The sequence below is a fragment of the Lemur catta genome, chromosome 3 (assembly GCF_020740605.2).
Source record: "Lemur catta isolate mLemCat1 chromosome 3, mLemCat1.pri, whole genome shotgun sequence".
In the NCBI taxonomy this organism is placed as follows: Eukaryota; Metazoa; Chordata; class Mammalia; order Primates; family Lemuridae; genus Lemur; species Lemur catta.
This window is the reverse complement of record NC_059130.1, coordinates 88,869,014-88,890,224: the sequence shown is the minus strand read 5'-3', so window position 1 is coordinate 88,890,224 and position 21,211 is coordinate 88,869,014. Positions and strand designations below refer to the sequence as shown.

The following is a 21,211-nucleotide window of genomic DNA, read 5'->3' as shown; positions in this document are numbered from 1 at the left end:
CTCCACCAAGAACTTGTCATTCACGTAAATGAAAAGAATATAGACGTGGACCCTGGTCCCTTCTAAGCATGTTCACATTTCTTTTCTTCTCCTAAAAAAAAACTGTTTCAGAGCTTGACAAGGCCTTCAGCAAGAGCCAGCAGTACCCTATCACACTAATGCCTCCTTTGAAATGGGCATCTTGGTGAAGATTAGGTTGGCAGAAGAACCAGAAACAAATCAAGTTTTCAATCTCAAAACAAAAATAAAAATGTTACTCATTGCCTCGGCCTAATGATAAATCTGTGGTATGCACTTTTTAATCAGAAAAGGTAAGACTACTTACATCTCGGGCTTTCACATAGAAGGCCTCTTGAAAAGCAGCTTCTAATGAGCCAATAAAAAATACAGGATGGCAGTCACCATATCTACAGGAAAAATTGAGTTTATTAATTAAAATACATTTCAAATTCACTTCAAAGTTTCACAAGTCTAACCAATGACTTTTAAAGTAAACATTGGGGCTAATGTCCAGTGCAAACTAAACATTAAGACATTTCTTCAAAAGCTTAGAAATGAGCAATTAGCTTTTAGAATTCTTCTTGGCCTATACTAATATATTAGGACACGGGAATTTTAAGTATACCTAGCAAATGGATTTAATAAGTGCTGTGAAACCATGCCATTTATAAGGAGCAATTCTTGATTACTCACTTTCATAAGATATTCCTAGTTACATTAGTCTTAACTTCCCACTTTAGTTCATTTATTCTGCAATTCCAATGCAGAGGGAAAAAATGGTTTCTTGCAGTTTCTATGTTATAGTATAATATATCAGAAAATAGCACTAAAGAGAAATACAATTTATACCAAAATTGAGAGTTAAATATTAATCCTTTTTATATTTAAATACCTCACCAGACTGTCAAATGCATATAAAACATTTTATATTTATATTAGAATCTTAAAAGAAGAAATGCTAAACAATTCTAAAAAAAGTAAAAAGAAAAAAATCCACTATACTGAAAGTTTCTAAATTACCTTTTTACTTAATTTTATTTTAAAGAATTTTTTGTTTGTCCTAGGATATACTAAAAATTAGAATCCTATATCCTAGTCCTTTGGGGAATATAATAAAAACATTAAATTAGAATCCATCTGTTCAACTTCTATAAAGATATAGAAATCAGTTGAATAAATCCATGAAGTGGCATAAATGATTTGCTAGTTATCTCACATTGAACCATATGTGCTTCACTATCAGGGCTGTATAAATTGATAAATGTATCCTTTGAACAACTTAAGGAGAAATTTTAAACAATCTATAATTAAAATTGCCCCAGAAAAATCACAGTAGCATGAAAGAACATCAAGTTTATATATTTAATGTCCTAACCCTACCTTGAAGAAAACTCTGCTGTAAATTGTAATAAGGCATCTCCTTCATTTTCTGCGTTTTCTGGCACTAAAAAACAAACAAAAGAAAAAACAAAAACAAAAAAAACAAAACAAATAGACACAAAAACAAACCACATAACATCTAATCCCACATATAAGAAATATATTTAATCAATAAAGAGGAAATAAAATTAAATTTTAGCTTCTGTGATATATCTGAGGGGACATTTTAACTCAACATATATTAGATTTTATCAAACCAGAATTAAAAACCTTAAAAAAATTTCAAGCTTATAAATTTTGGAAAACCAACTGACACAATCCCGCTAAGCATTTACAATATGTGCCAGTCATCATTTAGGATTTCAATGTTTTCTTGAAATAGATATCTTGTGATTAAATTATATTAAAAGAATCTGACATTATTTTAAAGACCTCATTAATTGGGAAAATAGTCAATTTTATGTAAATATCACATAAACTTCTGCCCAGAGGAATTCTCTATTTCACAGAATAAATGATTCAGTTAAGGATTTATTTTAGTGTTCATTTGCCAGATAGCATTGCTTGTTATTCTACAGTATGCATCTCATTAAATAGAAGTGAGAGAGATGGCACATTTAGTTTACTTTTTTCCCTTCCAAAGATGGGTACCAGTGTATGGAAAAGTAATATTACAATTTTTAAAACTGGTAAGATGTGGGGAAACAAGTACCAGTTATAGAAAGTACAGTTGTTCGTTAACCTCTAGGACTAAAGTAAAGAGACTCATAACTAATTATACATGTAAAACAAAAGTTACATTCCTTTGCATTTTTTATGAATTTTCCTAATGCGCCAGGAATTTTGGGGCTTAAGATAATCAAAATTCAAAACGCTCTGATTCTAATGAAGAATACCCACTCACTATATTTTCTCTCTCCAAACCTGGAGGTCAGCAAGAGATTTTTAAGTTCACTGTCCTTCATAAGTTTGTGTACTTGAAGGGAGAAATAAAATGCTAGACCCAAAGAGCTATTAATACTCACTCATTGAAGATTTTCTCAGGGCAGATGATGCCATGCCGAATACTTCTCCATCATCCACTCCAAATTCTGTAGCATCTTCAAAGTCATCTCCATCGCTATCACTAACCATATGAACATCGGTGCTTTGCTATTTAAGGAAAGTCCTGATTAGTTCCATATTGACTTTAATTATATCAAATTCTAAAGTATAAGTTATATAATCACAATAGGATATTAATCTTAAAAGAGTTTTAACAAATACTTTTCAAATAAGAAGTCATTTGTTGGAGTAAAGTTTACTATTTTTCATTTTAAGGCTTACCTACATTTCTAAACTTGCCATGATACTTGTAGACCAAAGGTTGGAGACTGAGGGAAAACAAAGAATGCTTACATATTCAATGAAGATAGGGATTTTTGTCTGTTTTATTTCCAGCCTATACTACACAATTAAGTGCTAAATAAACTAGGAAATGGGTACAACTGGAGAAGTCAGAGACTAGTTACCAGTCTCTCAAAAAGCTCACACTAATCTATATTTGGCAGGTAGAAACAATGGTAGCATTTTCAAACTTGCCATTTCCTTATTGCAGTGGTTCCCAAATTTTTCATTAGTAAAATATGGTATATTATCCTCACGACATTATCAGAAGATGACATGAAATACACTATATATGAGAGCTCTTTGTAAACTGAAGGCTATTAAATATGAGTTATAATAATGATGTTTAATTTAGTGAACATTTATTGAGAATTTACTACATGCTGGGCACTGATAAACATTCTCTCCTTATTTTGTTTTTGGCCACATCAGCTGACGTTTAAAGTATTAAAAACATCACCTTCAAAATATGAACTTAGCAGCTATTCTCTCTGGAGTTAGAGTGGGATTCCAAAATACTGAGATTTGAAGTATTAGAACTGGGTAGTGAGTATGGACAAATATTCAAGCCTTAGGTGAGAAGAGGGTCCAAGCAAGGTATCTGGAGACATGCCTGTCTACTATGTTCAATAAAGTCTACAAAGACTATTTAGTAAATGAAATGTCTATTCTTTTAAAAATATTGTATTATGTACTTAAGTTATGAAAATGGGGAAACTATTTGATCCTTCAGTCTATGCAGAAGAACCTAACATAGAGATAAATATCTGACAGAAAAGCATTAAGAGAAACAGAATCTAAGACTCATAAAATGTAGCTAGAATGGATGTTAGAAGTCAACCAGTTATTGAATCATAGATTTTAAAGGTGGAAGGGATCTTAGAAATTTCTCATTAGTGGTTTTCCAACTTCTTTTCATGGAGTTACCTTCCTCCCCTAGGCCCAAACAAAATATTAAGTAAAATGGCAATGCACATAATAGATAAAAGTAGAGCTACTCTCACTGAGGCAGGGGGAGGGAAATGGGGACCCTGATGTTCTTAGAGTTGGCCTTTACTTCCTCATACCTATCTGATAGCTGGGGTACCTCCAAAGGATTTCAGAATCCTGTGGAATACTTTTTGGAACTTCTGATCTAGTAGGTCTAATAGTTCCAAATGAGCAAACTAAGATATTTACTCCATTTGACTCAGTATGCTCAGCATCTCCTCCTTGAGCATACCCAAGCATTAATGCCTAGAATCATAATCGTAATATTTTCCCTTGCATCTTTAGGACAGTCTTTCCAATAGTTTAAATAGACAAGACAATGAAGATACACTTGTTGGATGAATAAAATGAATGCTCCTCGCCTTAACCAGTATACCCACTATTCTTACTCTACCACTATTTCTTACAGATACCTTGGTTCTACAGGCAATCCTAATCCTCCCTTGTTTGTTCTGTACAGTCAAGATAAGCTATTCAACAGCTTAAAAATTCAATACCGCCTCTCATTTCAAAGCAGTAAGGGAGACTCCTCAACAAAACAACATGTTTACTAGGACAACTGTGCTTGAATTCCCTCTATGTTTCAGGCAGTCAAATATCTGGAGCATGAAGTTCCCTTTAACTTTGAGACTTAGTGTTAAACAAGTAAAGGCTCAAGATCTACAAGGCACACTAATACATTCCTTTACAGTGCCTAACCAGGTTCACAGATAAGCAAATGGAAAGAAACAAAGGTCAGTATGACAGACCTTTTCACATCCTCTATCACTGCGGTCCTGAACTTCCCCACCCCTTGCAAACAGGTTTGCACAGCAAGAGGTAAGCCGTATACCAGGAGGTGAGTGGCAGGTGAGTGAAGCTTCATCTGTATTTACAGCCACGCCCCTGGTCTGTGGAAAAATTGTCTTCCATGAAACCTGTCCCTGGTGCCAAAAAGGTTGGGGACCTCTGCAATCAGCTAAGCTATCATCTCAGTCTCTGCTTAAGTCTTGCATAGTACTCATCCTTCTCTTTGAGATGCATCAGGTAAAGATCAAGGAGTGGAGGAACAGGAGAGAAAAAAAGGGAATGTTCTCTATAGATGCCTCTTTCTTTTCTTACCCCTTTTACATTACTGTCCCAGATCTATCCTCTTTCTCCAAATCCAGTTTTCAATTAAATAATAGCCCGTTTCCATGACAATAGGACTTTAGCTCATACTAAGATACTGATTTTAATTTTCTCATTGTGTCTCTATTATTCATCTTGCCATCACAAAGTATAGAATCCTCCCTGAAAATCCCAGAAAACAAAATCCTACAACCATGACATCTTCAAAAGGAGATATCTAAAAAGCCGATTTTGTTGAAAAAAGTATATTCCAAATATGAATTATTGAAGTATCTGCAAGAATGAGCTACTTAATTATGTATAAGGAACTCCCAATCTCTTCACATTTTCTTATCAGCCATCTAACAGGTTAGGAAAAGCTTTTTCTAAAAAATGAGATAAACAATCTTTTTTTCATTAATGTTTGCTGATGAGAATAGATAATCTCTTGGTATCAGTCATGGCTATCCTAAAATTCTTTGACTCCAGAAAAGCTATTTAGTAAGAATTGTAAAAACAACTAAAAAAATCAGTGATTCTATCTTGGCTATTTATTGCATTCGTTATCTTTATCATTCAATAAACATTTACAAATCCCTACTAAGTGCCACAATGTCTGAAACTGTGAGAAAGATATAGTCTATGCTCTCTCAAGGACCACCATGTAATATATACAGATAATTATCATACTGAGTGCGGTGTTTTGACATATAAATTCAGAGAAGAATATCTAACTCACTAGCGGTAGGAAGATCAGGGAAAACTTTCTGGAAGATATGATAACTACACTATTTGAGACAAAAATTTAGAACTCATAACTGGCATTAAAGCAAGATCATAATTGAAGCAGTTGTTCCTTTCAGCAAACATTCACTAATTACCTACTATGTCGAGGCACCAGGTTAAAAGCTAGGTATACAGAGATAAAACATGGCATCAGCCTTCAAGAAATTTCATTCTAAAAGGAAGATATCTTTAGTTGTGAATATTTCTTTTTTAATGTGTTAAGTGATACAACAAAACTGTGAGCCAATGTTACTGGAGAATAAAGAAGAAAGTGATTAATAGGATCAGTAAGGAAGGCTATACGAGGCTTCACACAAGTATTAATATTTAACCCACACCTTGAAGGAAAGATGTCATCAGTGTGGTTGGGTATGTGTGTAGGAAGATTGGTGAGGAGGGAGTTGTATACTAGGCAGAGTAAAAACTCATGCAAGGAATTGGGTATTAAAAAAAAATCAATAAAGAATTCAGAAAAGTAAACTGTATCATCAGCTCTATCTGTGAGACAGAAGTGTGGACTGGCAGTAAGGACAAAAAGGTTTGATGGAACTAGATTGTGTTAGTCCTTAAACTGGCATGCTAAGATATTTGAACTTTACTCTGATGGCAAAAGGGAAATCACTAGAGGTTTTTAGGCAGAGGAGTATTCAAGGAAACAGCTCTGATGGAAGTGTGTATATGTGCGTGTGTGTGTTTGTGTGCGTGCGCGCGCCTGTGTCTGTTTGGGATGGTGTGGTGGCATATGGCAGATTAGACAGGAAGATATGAGAGGGAAGACCATTTCAAGTTTCAGGTGAGGAACAGAGCATCTATACTTCAGCAGTAGCAGTGGAAATTGACTAAAGGTGACAGACTTAAAATATACTTCAGCAGAACTGATAGGAATTGTTGACAAATTAGACTTGGAGATGAAGAAAATGGAAAAGGCAAAAATGACATCAAGATTTCTAGTCTGGGTGATTGAGTGGGTAGAGAAGGCCAAGACTGGTGAGGGAGGATATTGAGGCCAGTTCTCAGAATAAATCTGAAGTAGCTGTTACCACATCCAGGTAAACACATCTCATAGGCGGCTGAAAACAAAAATAAAAACTAAAACAAAAACACTTTCTCAGGAATTCAGGAACAAGGTACAGAAAAGATTTAGATTTGGAAGCAATCAGCATATAAATAATAGTTAAGGTTACAAGAGTGGAGATGATTACTTCTATAAAAATAGAGGAAGAAGGGTGATAATGATTAGAACTCACAATAGCTCTCTATATGTATCTATATATTTTCCAATTGGTAAAGGAAGAGAACCCAGTAAGAAATGGATAAACAGCTGTCAAGATTAGAAAATAAATTGAGAAAGTGTTATAGAAGGAAGGTCAAAGAAAATTTCTAGAATACGAGTGGATGACAAAAACTGTAAGTAGGTTTAGCAGAATGAGGAATAAGAAAGAAATAGCTATGGTCTTATAAGGAAAGCCACAACCAACCACCACCACCACCAAAAAACCCTGAACTTTTAATCAAAAGTCATAGAGTTGAATACTCTTATCATTTTCTGTATGATTTTAGGCAAGTATCTTCACACTTCAACTCTAGAATATGACTAATTCTGACCTCAAAAATACTGTGAAAATGAAAGGAGATGACATAGTATGTACAGTAACTTACAGAAACTATTAACTGACTTTAATAGTTAAATTCAATTTTAGTCACACAGTACAAAGAAGCCAATTGTAGGGAGTTATGTGAATAGAAGATGAAGAAATAGAATCATCCAATATAGATCACTCTGAGAAACTTAGCTGTGGAAAGACAAAAAAACAAAGAAAGATGGAGCTAAAGGGTGGGGGGGGTTCAGGTTTGAAGGAATATATTGTTTAGAAGATTTGAACATGTTTTCGGGCTGAAGAGAAGGAACCAATAGAGAAGGAGAGGATAAAGTGCAAAAGAGACCCCATACCTATTGAGTCAGTGTTGTGGGACAAGTTAGATAACGGGCAGAACATAACCTCTAATAGCAAAGAAATTTCTCAACTAACAGAATATGGCAAAAATTTGATGCCACTATAAAAATATCCTCTTTTGAACAAAAAGGAAAGGTTCATAAAAATTTCAATGTATCAGATCAACTGTGACAGTTTCAAAAAACCATTTGACCAGTGATCAGACAGTAAACAGTTTTTGGATTGGGTTCAGTATAAGCATTAACATGAATGGGGAGACGGGTTTTTGGGAGAACATGGTAAGTTCAGTTTTATACAGAGTGAATCTGAAGTGGGCAAAGAGAAATGTTTAGGAAGTAACTGGATTACTATTTAGCTTGTCTGCCTGTGGTGCAATTTCACATACTATGGGATAGGGAAACTGCGGCCTTCTGCTTTCAAGATTTCCTACTTTTTGATAATAACCATACTAACAGGTGTGAGGTGATGTCTCATTGTGGTTTTAATTTTTCATTTCCCTGATGATTACTGATGTTGAGCATTTTTTCATATACTTGTTGGCCATTTGGACGTCTATCTTTGAGAATTGTTTGTTCAGATCCTTTGCCCATTTTTAAACTGGGCTTTTTGTTTTCTTGCTATTGAGTTCCTTCTACATTTTGGATATTAACCCCTTATCAGACACACATTTTGCAAATATATGTTCCCATTTTTTAGGCTGCCTTTTCATTCTGTTGATTGTTTCCTTAACTGTGCAGAAGCTTTGTAATTTGATGCACTTTTACTTAGCTATTTTTGCTTTTGTTGTCTGTGCTTTTGGAGTCAAGTCCAAAAAATTATTACACAGAACAATGTCCTGAAGCATTTACCCAATGTTTACTTTTAGTAGTTTCATGTTTTCAGGTCTCAGATTTAAGTGTTTAATCCAATTTCATTTTATTTTTATACATGGTGAGAGATAAGGGTTTAGTTTCATTCTTCTGCCTATGGAAGTTTTCCCAGAACCATCTGTTAAACAGACTGTCCTTTCCCCACTGTATGTTCTTGGCCAAAGATAAGTTCACTACAGATGTGTGGATTTATTAATATTTCTGGGTTCTCCAGTCTGCTCCATTGGTTTATTTGTCTGTTTTGATGTCAGTACCATATTGTTTGGGTTACTACAGCTCTGTTATATAATTTGAAGTCAGGTAAGGTGATTCCTTCAGTTATTCATTTTTTATTTTTTGCTCAGGATGGCTTTGGCTATTCTGGGTCTTTTGCAGTTCCATATAAATTTTAGGATTACTTTTTATATTTCTGTGAAGAATGTCATTGGTATTCTGATGAGGATTGCACTGAATCTGTAGATTGCTTCGGGTAGTACAGACATTTTAACAATATTGATTTTTTCAATCCATGAACATGGAATATTTCTCCATTTTTTTGTGCCCTTTTCAAGTTCTTTCATCAATGGTCTATAGTTTTCATTGTAGAGACTGTTCACTTTTTGGGTTAAGTTTATTCCTAGGTATTTTATTTTATTGTAGCCATTATCACTGGGATTACTTTGTTGGTTTCTTTTTCAGATTGTTTACTGTTGGCATGTAGAAATGCTACTGATTTTTGTATGTTGATTTTGTATCTTGCAACTTTACTGAACTTGTTTATCAGTTCTAACAGTTTTTTGTAGGTCGCATGTGTCTAGGAATTTACCCATTTCTTCTAGGTTTTCTAATTTATTGGCATATAGTTGCTCATAGTAGTCTCTAATGATACTTTGGATTTCTCCAGTATCAGCTGTAATGTCTCCTTTTTCATCTCTGATTTTATGTTGGTCTTCTTTCTTTTATTCTTAGTCTGGCTAAAGATGTGTGTGTTTTATGTATCTTTTCAAAAAACAACTTTTTGTTTTATTGATCTTTTGTATTTTTTTCAATTTTATCTATTTCTTCTCTGATCTTATTTCTTTTCTTACGCTGATTTTGGATTTGGTTTGCTCTTGTTTTTCCAGTTCTTTGAGATGCATTGTTAGGTTGTTCATTTGAAGCTTTTGTACTTTTTTGATGTAGGCACTTATTGCTATAAACTCTCCTCTTAATACTGTTATTGCTGTACCCCATAAGTTTTGATATGTTTGAGAAATTTTTAAATTTCCTTCTTAATCTCTTCATTGACCCACTGGTCATTCAGGAGCATACTGTTCAATTTCCATGTGTTTATATATTTTCCACGGTTCCCCTTGTTATTGATTTCTAGTTTTATTCCATTGTGGTCAGAAAAAATACTTCGTATGATTTCAATTTTTTTGAATTTTTAAAGATTTATTTTTAACCTACATATGATCTATCCTTGAGAATGATCCATGAGCCAAGGAGAAGAATGTATTCTGCAGCTGTTGGATGAAGCATTCTGTAAATATCTGTTAGGTCCATTTGGTATATAGTACAGATTAAGTCCAATGTTTCTTTGTTGATTTTCCGTCTGGATGCTCTGTCCAGTGCTGAAAGTGGAGTGTTGAGGTTTCCAATGATTATTGTATTGGGATCTCTCTCTCTCTTTAGCTCTGATAATATTTGCCTTATACATCTGGGTGTTCCAGTGTTGGATGCATATATATTTAGAATTGTTACATCTCCTTGCTGAATTGACCCTTTTACCATTATATAATGACCTTTTTTGTCTCTTTTTACAGTTTTTGTCTTGAAATCTATTTTATCTGATACAAGTATAGCTATTTCTGCTCTTTTTTGGTTTCCATTTGCATAGAATTATCTTTTTCCATCCCTTTATTTTCAGTCTGTGTGTCTTTATAAGAGGTAAAGTGGGTTTCTTGAAGACAACATAGAGTTAGGTCTGTGTTTTTTTTCTTTATCCATGACTTTTGATTTATCCCTTCACATTCAATGTTATTATTGATAGTTAGGACTTAACTACTGCCATGTTGTTATTTGATTTCTTTTTTGTGGTCCTCTCTTTCTTTCTTCCTTCCTGTCTTCATTTGTTAAAAGTGATTTTCTCTGGGAGTGTGTTTTAATTTTTTGCTTTTTAATTTTTGTGTATCCGTTATAGGTTTTTTTGATTTGAGGTTACCATGAGACTTATAAAAACCATTTTATAACCAATTATTTTTAAACATATGACAACTCTGCTTACAAACAAACATGCAAAGAGAAATCTAACAGAAATTCTAAACTTTAACTCCACCCCCCCCCTTTAACTTTTTGTTGTTTTCATCTATATGTTTTTTATGTTATCTATCTCTCAAAAAGTTGTAGTAGTTATTTTTGATGAGTTTGTCTTTCAGTCTTCCTACTCAAGATGGAAGTGGTTTATATACCACAATTACAGCAAGAGAGTATTCTGTATTTGTGGACTTACTGTTACCAGTGTACCTTCAAATGATTTCTTATTGTTCATTAACGCCCTTTTCTTTCCTATTTAAAATCTCCATGTAGCATTTCCTGTAGGACAGATCTGGTGTTAATGAAATCCCTCAGCTTTTGTTTGTCTGGGAAAGTCTTTATTTCTCCTTCATATTTGAAAGATATTTTTGCAGGATATAATTAATATTCTAGGGTTAAGGTTTTCTTCCCTCACAACTTGGAATATGTCATGCCACTCTCTCCTGGCCTGCAAGATTTCCACTGAGAGTCTGCTACTAGACATAGTGGACCTCCTTTATTTGTTATTATTTTTTTCTTTTTTCTTGCTTCCCTTTAGGATCTTTTCTTTATCCATGACCTTTGGGAGCTTGGTTATTAAATGTCTTGAGGTAGTCTTGTGGGGGTTAAATCCGCTTAGTATACTTAGCCATTCTCATACCTGAATATTGATACCTTTCTCTAGGTTTGGAATGTTCTCTGTTACTATTTCTTTGAATAAACTTTCTACTCCAATCTCTCTATTGCCTCTTTAAGGCCAATAACTCTTAGATTTCTCCTTTGGAGGCTATTTTCTAGATCTCGTATGTGTGCTTCATTCTTTCTTCTTTTTTTTTCTCTTCTGTGTATTTTCAAATAACCTATCTTCAAGCTCACTAATTCTTTCTTCTGCTTGGTCAATTCTGCTGTTGAGAGACTCTGATTCATTTCTCAGTTTGTCTATTGAATTCTTCAGCTCCAGAATTTTTGCTTGATTTTTTACCATTATTTCATCCCTTCAATTACTCTGATAGGCTTCTGAATTCCTTCTCTGTATCATCTTGAAGTTCACTGGGCTTCTCCAGAACAGTTATTTTGAATTCTTTGCCTGAAATGTCACATATTTCCATCACTCCAGGATTGGTTACTGGTACCTTATTTAGTTCGTTTGGTGAGTTCATGTTTTCCTGGATGTTCTTGATATTTGTGGATGTTTGTCAACGTCTGGGCATTGAAGAGTTAGGTATTTATTTTAATATTCACACTCTGGCCTTGTTTGAACCCATCCTTCTTGAGAAGGCTTTCCAGATATTCAAAGGGAATTGAGTGTTGTGTTGTGATCTAAGTCTTTGATAACTGAAGCTGTATCAGCATTGGGGGTGCCCCATGTCCAATAATGCTGTGACTCTTACAGACTCCTGGTTGTACTGCCTTGGTGAACTTGGGTAAGATACAGGAGAATTCCCTGGATTACCAGGCAAAGTCTCTCATTCTCTTCCCTCACTCTCTGTGCTGGGCTACTGGAGTAGGGGAATGAGTGAGGTGGGCACTCCCTCATGGCCACCGCCACCAGGTCACACCTGAAACCAGCCCAGTATCACCCAAACCCTGTGGTAACTATTGCCTGGGTACCTCTGATGTTTATTCAAAGCCCAAGGGCTCTTTAGCCAGCAAATAGTGAATTCTGCCAGGATTGAGTCCTTCTTTTCAGGGCAGTGTGTTTCCTTCTGGCCCAGCATGGGTCTAGAAATGCTGTCTAGGAACTAAGCCTGGAATCAGAGGCTTCAGTAGTTTCCTTGGCACTTTATTTTATTGTGGGTGAGCTGGTACTCAAGTTATGAAACAAAGTCCTATGAACTCTTCCCTTGTTTTTCCCCAAGCAAAAGAAGATCTGCTCTGACCTGGAATTGGGGTATAGGTAACACAGGCACTGGTTTGGCCAACACTGATGGTGTCTCACTGTGTCATGTGTACCACAAGGCAACTGGCTGTGAACCAGCACAGACATAAGAACTGTAGCCTTTGAGGCCTGATGGCTTTATCAATTCATTCCAGGCCCCAAGCTGCTTTTTGTCTGCCAGTGGTGGGGCTAGCCAGAACTTGGGTTTTAGAGTGGAGGATTTCCTCTGGCCGGGCTGGTCTAAATACTTCTTCCATGGGCACAGGCAGCCCTGTGCTGTTTCCCTGTGACAGGGCAGGCCTGAGTGCCAATGCAAAGTCTCACGATCACTTCAGTTTCCCTCCTCCAGGCACATAGATTCTCTCTTCACTTGATGTGATGGTGCACACTTCTGGGAGATGAGGGAGAGGTAGACATCCAAGACTGTCTTTTCTGCCCTTTTGTGTGCCTCTTTCTTTGATATAATGTTAAAATCAGGTATTGTGATCGCTCACCTCATTTTGGGTTTTTCTGAAGGTGCTTTCTTGCATGGATATTTGTTGAATTTGGTGTTCATGCAGAGGGACAATTGCTGAAGTTTTCTATTTGGCCATCTTGCTCTGCCCCTTCTCTGTGTTGTTTTGATTTCTACAGCTTTGTAATATATTCTAAAATTGGGTAGTGTGATGCATCTGGCTTTGTTCTTTCTGCTCAAGATCACTTTGGCTATTTGGGGTCCATATATTAATTTTATGATATTGCTTCCTATTTCTGCAAAAAAGTCATTATAATTTTTTGGGAAATGGAGTCTTGCTATGTTGCCCAGGCTGGTCTTGAACTCCTGGGTTCAAGCAATCCTCTTGCCTCAGCCTCCCCAGTAGTTGGGACTACGGATGGGTACCACCATGCCAGGATCCACTGGAATTTTGACAGGGCTTGCATTGAATCTGGAGAACACTTTGGGTATTTTAACAATATTAATTCTTCTTATCCACAAACATGAGATATTTTTCCATTTATTTTTGTCGTCTTCAACTTCTTTCATCAGTATTTTATAGTTTTCATCACCTACTCGGTTAAATTTATTCCTAAGTATTACAGTTTTGTTTTGTTTTGTTTTTGGTAGTCATTGTGAATGAGATGTTTTCTTGATTTTTTTCTTGGATAACTGTTAGTGTATAGAAATGCTACTTATTTTTTGAATGCTTATTTGGTATCCCACAACTTTACTGAATTCATTTACTAGTTCTAACAGTTTTGTTTGGTGGAGTCATTAGGGTTTTCTACATATAAGATCATGTCATCAGCAAACACAGCAAAATTTCATCTCTTCCATTCCCATTGGGATGACTTTTGTTTCTTTCTTTTGACTAATTGTTCTGGATAGGACTTCCAGTACTATGCTGAATAGAAGTGGTAAGAGTGGGCATCTTTGTCTTGTTCCTGACCTTAGAAGAAAATCATACAACTTTTCTCCATTGTGTATGATGTTAGCTGCGGGCTTGACATATCCGTATGTTTTATAGGTCATTTCCTTCTATATCTACTTTGTTGAAATTTTTATCATGAAATGATGTTGAATTTTTTCAAGTGTTTTTTCTTCATTTATTGAGATAATCATGTGGTTTTTGTCCTTAATTCTGTTAACTAGTATATCACTTTTATTAATTTGAATATGTTGAATCATCTTTGCATTCTAGGGATAAATCCCAGGTGATTATGGAGAATGATCCTTTTCACTTGCTGTTGAATTCAGTTTGCTAGTATTTTGATGAGAATTTTTACATCTAAGTTCATCAGGGATATTGACTTGTAACTTCCTTTTCTTGTAGTATCCTTGCTTCATTTTGGTGTCAGGTATTATTTGGCTTGGTATCATTTGAATGAGTTTGGAAATATCACTGCCCTTCTCCCATTTTTGAAGAATTTTTTGAAGAATTTGAGAAGGACTGGTTTAGTTCTTTATATATCTGGTAGAATTCAGCAGTAAAGCCATTGGGACTGGGCTTTTTTTTGATGGGAGACTGTTTATTATTGATTTAATCTCCTTACTTATTATTGGTCTTTTCAGATTTTTTCTTATTCTTTTTTATTTTAATAGAGACAGAGTCTCGCTCTGCCACCCTGGCTAGAATTCTTGGGCTGAAGCAATCCTCCTGTCTCAGGCTCCTGAGTAGCTAGGATTACAGGTGCTAGCTACTGTTCTCAGCTAATTTTTTTCTTTTAGAGATGGGGTCTTGCTATGTTGCCCAGGATGGTCTCAAACTCCTGGGCTCAAGTGATCCTCCTTCTTTGGCCTTCCAATGTGCAAGGATAACAGGTGTGAGCCATTTACACCTGGCCAAGATAACAAATTTTTTTTTTTTTTCAAGAGACAGGGTTTACTATGTTGCCCAGGCTGGATTTGAACTCCTCAAATGTCAGCCCAAGCAATTTTCCCACGTCAGCCTCCTGGGTAGCTGGGATTAGAGGCATATGCCACTGCATTCGGCTCAGATTTTCTATTTCTTCATGGCTTAGTCTTGGTAGGTTGTATGTTTCTAGAAATTTATACATTTCTTCTAGGCTATCCAATTTGTTGGCATATAATTGTTCATAGTAGTTTCTTACACTCCTTTGTATTTCTGTGGTAACAGTTGTAATGTTACGAGACTTCACTTTTTATTTCTTAGTCTAGCTAAAGGTTTATTAATTTTATCTTTTCAAAAAACTATTAGTTTTGCTATCTTTTCTATTGTTTTTATAGACTGTATTTCAATTTACTTCTGCTCTGATCTTTATTATTTCTTTTCTTCTGCTAACTTCGGGCTTTGTTTGTTCTTCTTTTTCTAGTGAGATATAATGTTAAGTTTCTTTATTTGAGATCTTCCTTCTTTCTTGATTTAGGCTTTTATTGCATAAACTTCTCTCTTTGAACTGCTTTTGATGCATCCCTTAAGTTTTGGTATATTGTGTTCCCATTTTCATTTGTCTCAAGATATTTTTTAATTTCCCTTTTAATTTTTTCTCTTGATTCACTGGTTGTTCCATAGCATATTGTTTAATTTCCACACATATGTGACTTTTCCAGTTTTCTTTTTATTATTGATTTCTAGTTTCATATCACTGTGGTCTAAAAAGATATTTGATATTATTTCAATCTTTTAAAATTTGTTAAGGTTTGTTTTGTGGCCTAACATATCATCTATCCTAGAGAATATTTTGTCTGCACTTAAGAATGTGTATTCTGTTGCTGTTGTATGGAATGTTCTGTATACATCTATTAGGTCAATTGGTCTGAAGTGTTTGATTTTTTTATCTTAAATAAGCTTTCTGCCCCTTCCTTTTTCTCTTCTCCTTATATGGACCTCCTATTCTGCAAATGTTGGTTTGATTAATGATGTTCCAGAGACCCCACAGGCTTTCTTCATTCCTTTTCATTCTTATTTTTTACCCTCTGACTGGATGATTTCAAATGATATGTCTTCAAGTTCACTTATTCTTTCTTCTGTTTGATCTATTCTGCAGCTGAAGCTCTCTATTATATTTCTTAGTTCAGTCATTATATTCTTAAGCTCCAAAATTTTTGTTTATGTTTTCAATCTCTTTCCTTAGCTTCTCATTTTGTTCTTGTATTGTTTTCCTGATTTTACTAAATTGTTTATCTGTGTTTTCTTATAATTGCTGAGACTCTTTAGAATAATTTTTGGAATTCTTTGTCAGGCAATTTGTGTATCTCCAATTATTTGGGGTCAGTTACTGGAGTTTATTGTGTTCCTTTGATGGTATCATGTTTCCCTGATTCTTCATAATCTTTGTATTCTTATTCTTTTTGTTGTTGTTTTTGTTTTGTTTTTGTTTTTGAGACAGGGTCTTGCTCTGTTGCCCCAGCTAATTTTTCTGTCTTTTGTTTTGTTTTGTCTTTTTTGCAGAGACAGGGTCTTGCTCTTGCTTAGGCTGGTATAATCTTTGTATTCTTGTGAAGGTTTCTGTGCATTTCAAGGAGTTACCTCTTACAGACTTTATGAACTGGCTTTGGTAAAGAAATACCTTCACCTGTGGGGATGGGGAGGAAGGGAGGAACTCTGGGGGAAGGTGTGGTACTGGGTCTAGTGGCACAAGGAACCAAGCATGGTGGTGTGTGGTTACTTGAGGTCTAGGGGTGGGGGAGACTGGGTCTCATCAATACAGGCAGCTGGAGCCTGTGACATTAGCACCTACGTAGCCCTTGGTAGCAAGAGCTGTGGGAAGTCTGCAAAGACTGTGAGGGGTCTTGGGGTCCTCTGCTGTGTCTCTCTGTCCAATGGCAATGGACGAGAGGGCTGATAGCAATGTGTATAACTCCTCTAATGTGGAGGCTGGCTACAAACACATCTGTGGCAGCAGATGCCAGCTACAAGCTCACACACTGGGGAGAGGGATGGGGACAGAAGCAGGGAATGAGGCTGACTGAGGGAGCACACATGGCAGTAGGGACTGGCAGCTTGCATGTGCGCAACTGCAGGGGCTAGTTGGGGTTAGGTGACAGGAAGTAGGTTGTGTGTATGTAAGCACCTATGGGGCTATCTGTGGCTGCAAGCACTGTGGTGAGGGCAGGAGCTGAAGGGCAGGACCAGCTGCTTATGCATGTACAACCATGGGAGCCCAGGTTGGCAGCATGCAGTAGCGTAGCTGCAAGGGTTAGCCTCAGATACATGTGGTAGTGGGGCTGGAGAATGAGGTGGGGGCCTAAGGGGTGTTTGCAGGCACATGTGTGGTCACTGTGCTGCGTCCTTGTGCCAAAGCACCCACAGAGTCAGCAACTGGGGTGTCACTGGGGAGAACAGGTGGTGGCTTAGGCACTTGGAGAATACAAAGTCTGCTGAGGTGGCACTTTGGACCCAGGCATGAGCAGCTCAGGTGACTTTGCAGGGATGAAGGAGAAGAGTGGTGGTCAAGTACCCAGAGATTGCCAAGGGTGCTGGGTTGGATTCCCAGGCAAAAATAACCATAGCAGTAGCAGTCTTGCAGCTCTGGGTCTTGACCCATTTTTGAATTGGGTTGTTTGGTTTTATGTTATTGAGTTTTATGAATTCTCTACATATTATATGATATATGATTTGCAAATATTTTCTCCCATTCTGTGGATTGCCTTTTTACTCTGTTGATAGTGGGTTTTGAGGTACAAAAATTTTTAAAGTCATGAAGTCAGTTTCCTTATTTTTTCTTTAGATGCCTATGCCATTAGTATCATACCTAAGAAATCATTGCCAAATCCACTATTGTAAAACTTTTGTCCTATGTTTTCTTTTTCTAACAACTGTTAGAAAACTGTTAGAAACTGTTATTGTTTTAGGTCTTACAGTTAGGTCTTTGAGTTCATTTTTGTATATGATGTTAGGTAAAGGTCTAATTTCATTCTTTTGCATATGGATAATCCAGTTTTCCCAGCACCATTTGTTGAGAAGGCTTTCCTTTCCTCCATTGACTGGTCTTGGTATCCTATTCAAAAGTCTTTTGAGCATATATGCCAGGGTTTATTTCTGAATTATCTATACTATTCCATTGGTCTATATGTCTGTCTTTATGCTAGTACTGCACTGTTTTGATTACTATAGCTCTGCAGTAAGTTTTGAAATCAGGAAGTGTGAGTCCACCAGCTTTGTTCTTCTTTATCAGGATTGTTTTGGCTATTCAAGGTCCTTTGAGATTCCATATGAATTTAGTATGAATTTTTTGATGTCTTCAGAAAATATCACTGGGATTTTGATAGGGATGGCAATGAATCTGTAGATTGCTTTGGGTAGTATGGACATTGTGACAATATTAAGACTTTCAAGCCATGTATATGAAATGTGTTTCCTTGTATTTATATCTGCTTTAATTTCTTTCAGCAATGTATTTTTTGTATTACAAGTCTTTCACTTCTTTGGTTAAGTTAATTCTTAAGCACTTTATTCTTTTTGATACTATTGTAATGGAATTGTTTTCATAATTTGCCATTCAGATTATTTTTACTGTATAGAAATGCTAGAGTTTTATATGTTGACTTTGTATCCTGCCACTTTGATGAATTCATTTTTTAAGTTCTAATAGTTTTGTTAAGTGGAATCTTTAGAGTTTTCTACATATCAAATTACATAATCTGTTAACAGAGATAATTTTACTTCTTCCTTTCTCATTTGGATGCCTTTTATTTCTTTTTCTTGCCTAGCTGCTCTGGCTAGAACTTCTAGTACTACATTGAATAGAAATAGTGAAAGAGGGCATCCTTGCCCTATTCCTGACCTTAGTGAAAAAGCTTTTAATATTTCACCATTGAGTATGGTGTTTGCTGTGGATTTTTTACATATGGCCTTTATTATATTGAGGTAGTTTCCTTTTATTCCTGGTTTGTAGAGTGCTTTTATCACAAATAGGTGTTGAATTTTGTCAAACGCTTTTTCTGTATCAATTGAGATGATCATGTTTTTTTTCCTTCATTTTGTTAATATATTGTATTGCATTAAGGATCTCACTATCTCTTGCTTGAGCTAGTACTATAGACTCATACCTGACTTCTCAATCTCCAGTCTTGCTTCCCTTAAATCTATTCTCTGTATAGCAGTTAGAGTGCTCTTCTCCAAAATGTATATTTTGGGGAAAAAGTCACCCCATTTAAAAATCTTTATTGCTCCCCAGAGTTCAAGTTCTCCGTGTGACATACAAGACTTATTTACTTTTGCCTCATCTATTATCTTCCTTTTTCTCCCACTTTATTCTGTACTAATATCAAACTGCACTTGTCTCTCCCTCTGTTCCATACTACATCAGATCATGCTGTTTCCCTTGAATGGAATATAATTCCGATAATTTATTCGGCTGAATGTGACTCATTCTCTGTAAGTCAATTTGGATGTCAACTCTTCTAGTCTTTCTTTTCTTTTCTTTTTCTTTAAAAAATATTCATTCATAAATATATACTCTGTGTCTGCTACATGCCAGACACTACACTAGGTATTAGGGTACAAAGGTGGATAAGGCAAACAAGGCTCCTGCCTGCAAACATTCTTTACAGTTACATTGTCCCCTCTATCTGTGCTCCCCTAGCATCTCATGCTTGCATCAATTTTCTCATTAATCATACAAGAGGAAATTATCAGTTTAACCTCATCTGACCAGCACATAGTGAGCATTCAATAAATATTTCCTTAACCACAGTTATAAACCAACGCTTTTAACATTACATTTGCATACTTTTTTTTTGTTGTTTTCAGGTTAAGCTTTCTCCTTCTCCAATATCAACAGAGAACTGAACAATTTCCAAGGAGCCAGGGTCCACAGGGCCCCCACATTGTGTGACCAAAGCAGCTGAGAGATTGGTACCTAGCCAGGAACACAGAGATATGGAAAAATCACGAACGGGGGCTCAGGAGCAAGGGGTGGATGGGAAGGAAAGAGAATGTATTAAATTATTATAAAGAAAATGTGTTTGCAGGGTCAGGTGAATGATATAAGAATCAAAATTCCCCCAGCTAAAGGACATATAACTATAATCCATAAAATCTAAAACTTGAATTTAACTACTGATCCTTCGTAACTCAAGCTTTAAGAAAGTCAATATAAAAAAAAATTTAATTTTTAAAAATAAATAAATAAGAAAGTCAATAGTGAAATGATGATTGTTTTGAAATATGTGAGGTCATGTAGGAGAAGGGTAGAACCAGAAGAAAGCAGTGGAACCTCTGGGTGGAAGCTATAAGTACATATATTTCAATGTAACATAAGGAAGATATCAACAGAAAGAGCTGCACAATGACGAAATTGGTTGTCACATGAGGGCCAAACCCTGTCACTGGAGATATTTTGGGGAGATTCTTATATAAGACAGAGAGCTCTTTCTGCATAGGGACTATGGTCCTAAGGTTAGGCACCCAGAATACATTAAATAAAAGTTTAAATGATGAGATTTGAATGAATAAAAGAGGGGTGGATGAAAGTGTAGGTTGGGCCAAAATGATCTCAAAAATCCCTTTCAGCTTTATATTTCTATAATAACATAAAAACTAAGTTACAGCTTCTTTCCCATTTCTCACCATCCTCCTAGAGGAAGTGGCATTTACAAATTAGCCAAGGAAGGAACATATGAGTTCATTCCAGATAGTGAGATTTTTAAGGAATTTCTTTTAAAGAATTACTAAGGTTGTGACTGTTATAGTTTGGCTAGAACTCCTAACCCCACTCTACCCTTTTCTCTAATTAACATAAGAGGGTATGAGCTTCACAAACACTGCTTCTCACTGTATGGAATTGACTTCTCTCTGCTGATGCAACCATCCAAATAACATATGTGATGGTGACAGAGAAGAGAATAAATGAGTCAATAAGTAACCTCTAACCTCCCAGGACATAGCACAATTAAAAATTTTGGTTTGGAATTAGTTGGGCATCTTTTAATATTAGTTATCCATTGACGAGTTTGAAGTGTGACCTACTATAACCATTAAAAATAGACCCAAGGACTATAAAGAAATATTTCACTAAACTATTTCTGGCAATTTCTGCCAAACAGTGAAACTTATTCTCATTTTTCTTTCACAAGGACTAGTAAGATAAAGTACTGGAAAAAATGGTGTGGTCTCTTTAAAGAAATTAACAGTTTTGGAGGCCAAGTACAGTATAGTACGGTAATATCTGTACTAGGGGAA

The 21,211-nt window shown here is 35.8% G+C and overlaps 1 protein-coding gene across 2 annotated transcripts in view; it reads right to left on the bottom strand.

The window, feature by feature from the left end:
* The window catches only part of FAF1 (Fas associated factor 1), a 446,948-nt gene that overhangs the window by 142,957 nt on the left and 282,780 nt on the right, over window positions 1-21,211 (bottom strand). For both annotated transcript variants that reach the window (XR_006734185.1, XM_045548070.1), the window contains exons 10-12: window positions 2,406-2,532; window positions 1,381-1,444; window positions 326-407 (exon numbers count right to left, since the gene is read on the bottom strand). Coding sequence is in view for 1 of the 2 variants with exons in the window: in XM_045548070.1 (XP_045404026.1) it covers window positions 326-407; window positions 1,381-1,444; window positions 2,406-2,532 (273 nt within the window). In the remaining variant the exon portion in view is untranslated. The remainder of the gene's footprint in view (window positions 1-325; window positions 408-1,380; window positions 1,445-2,405; window positions 2,533-21,211) is intronic.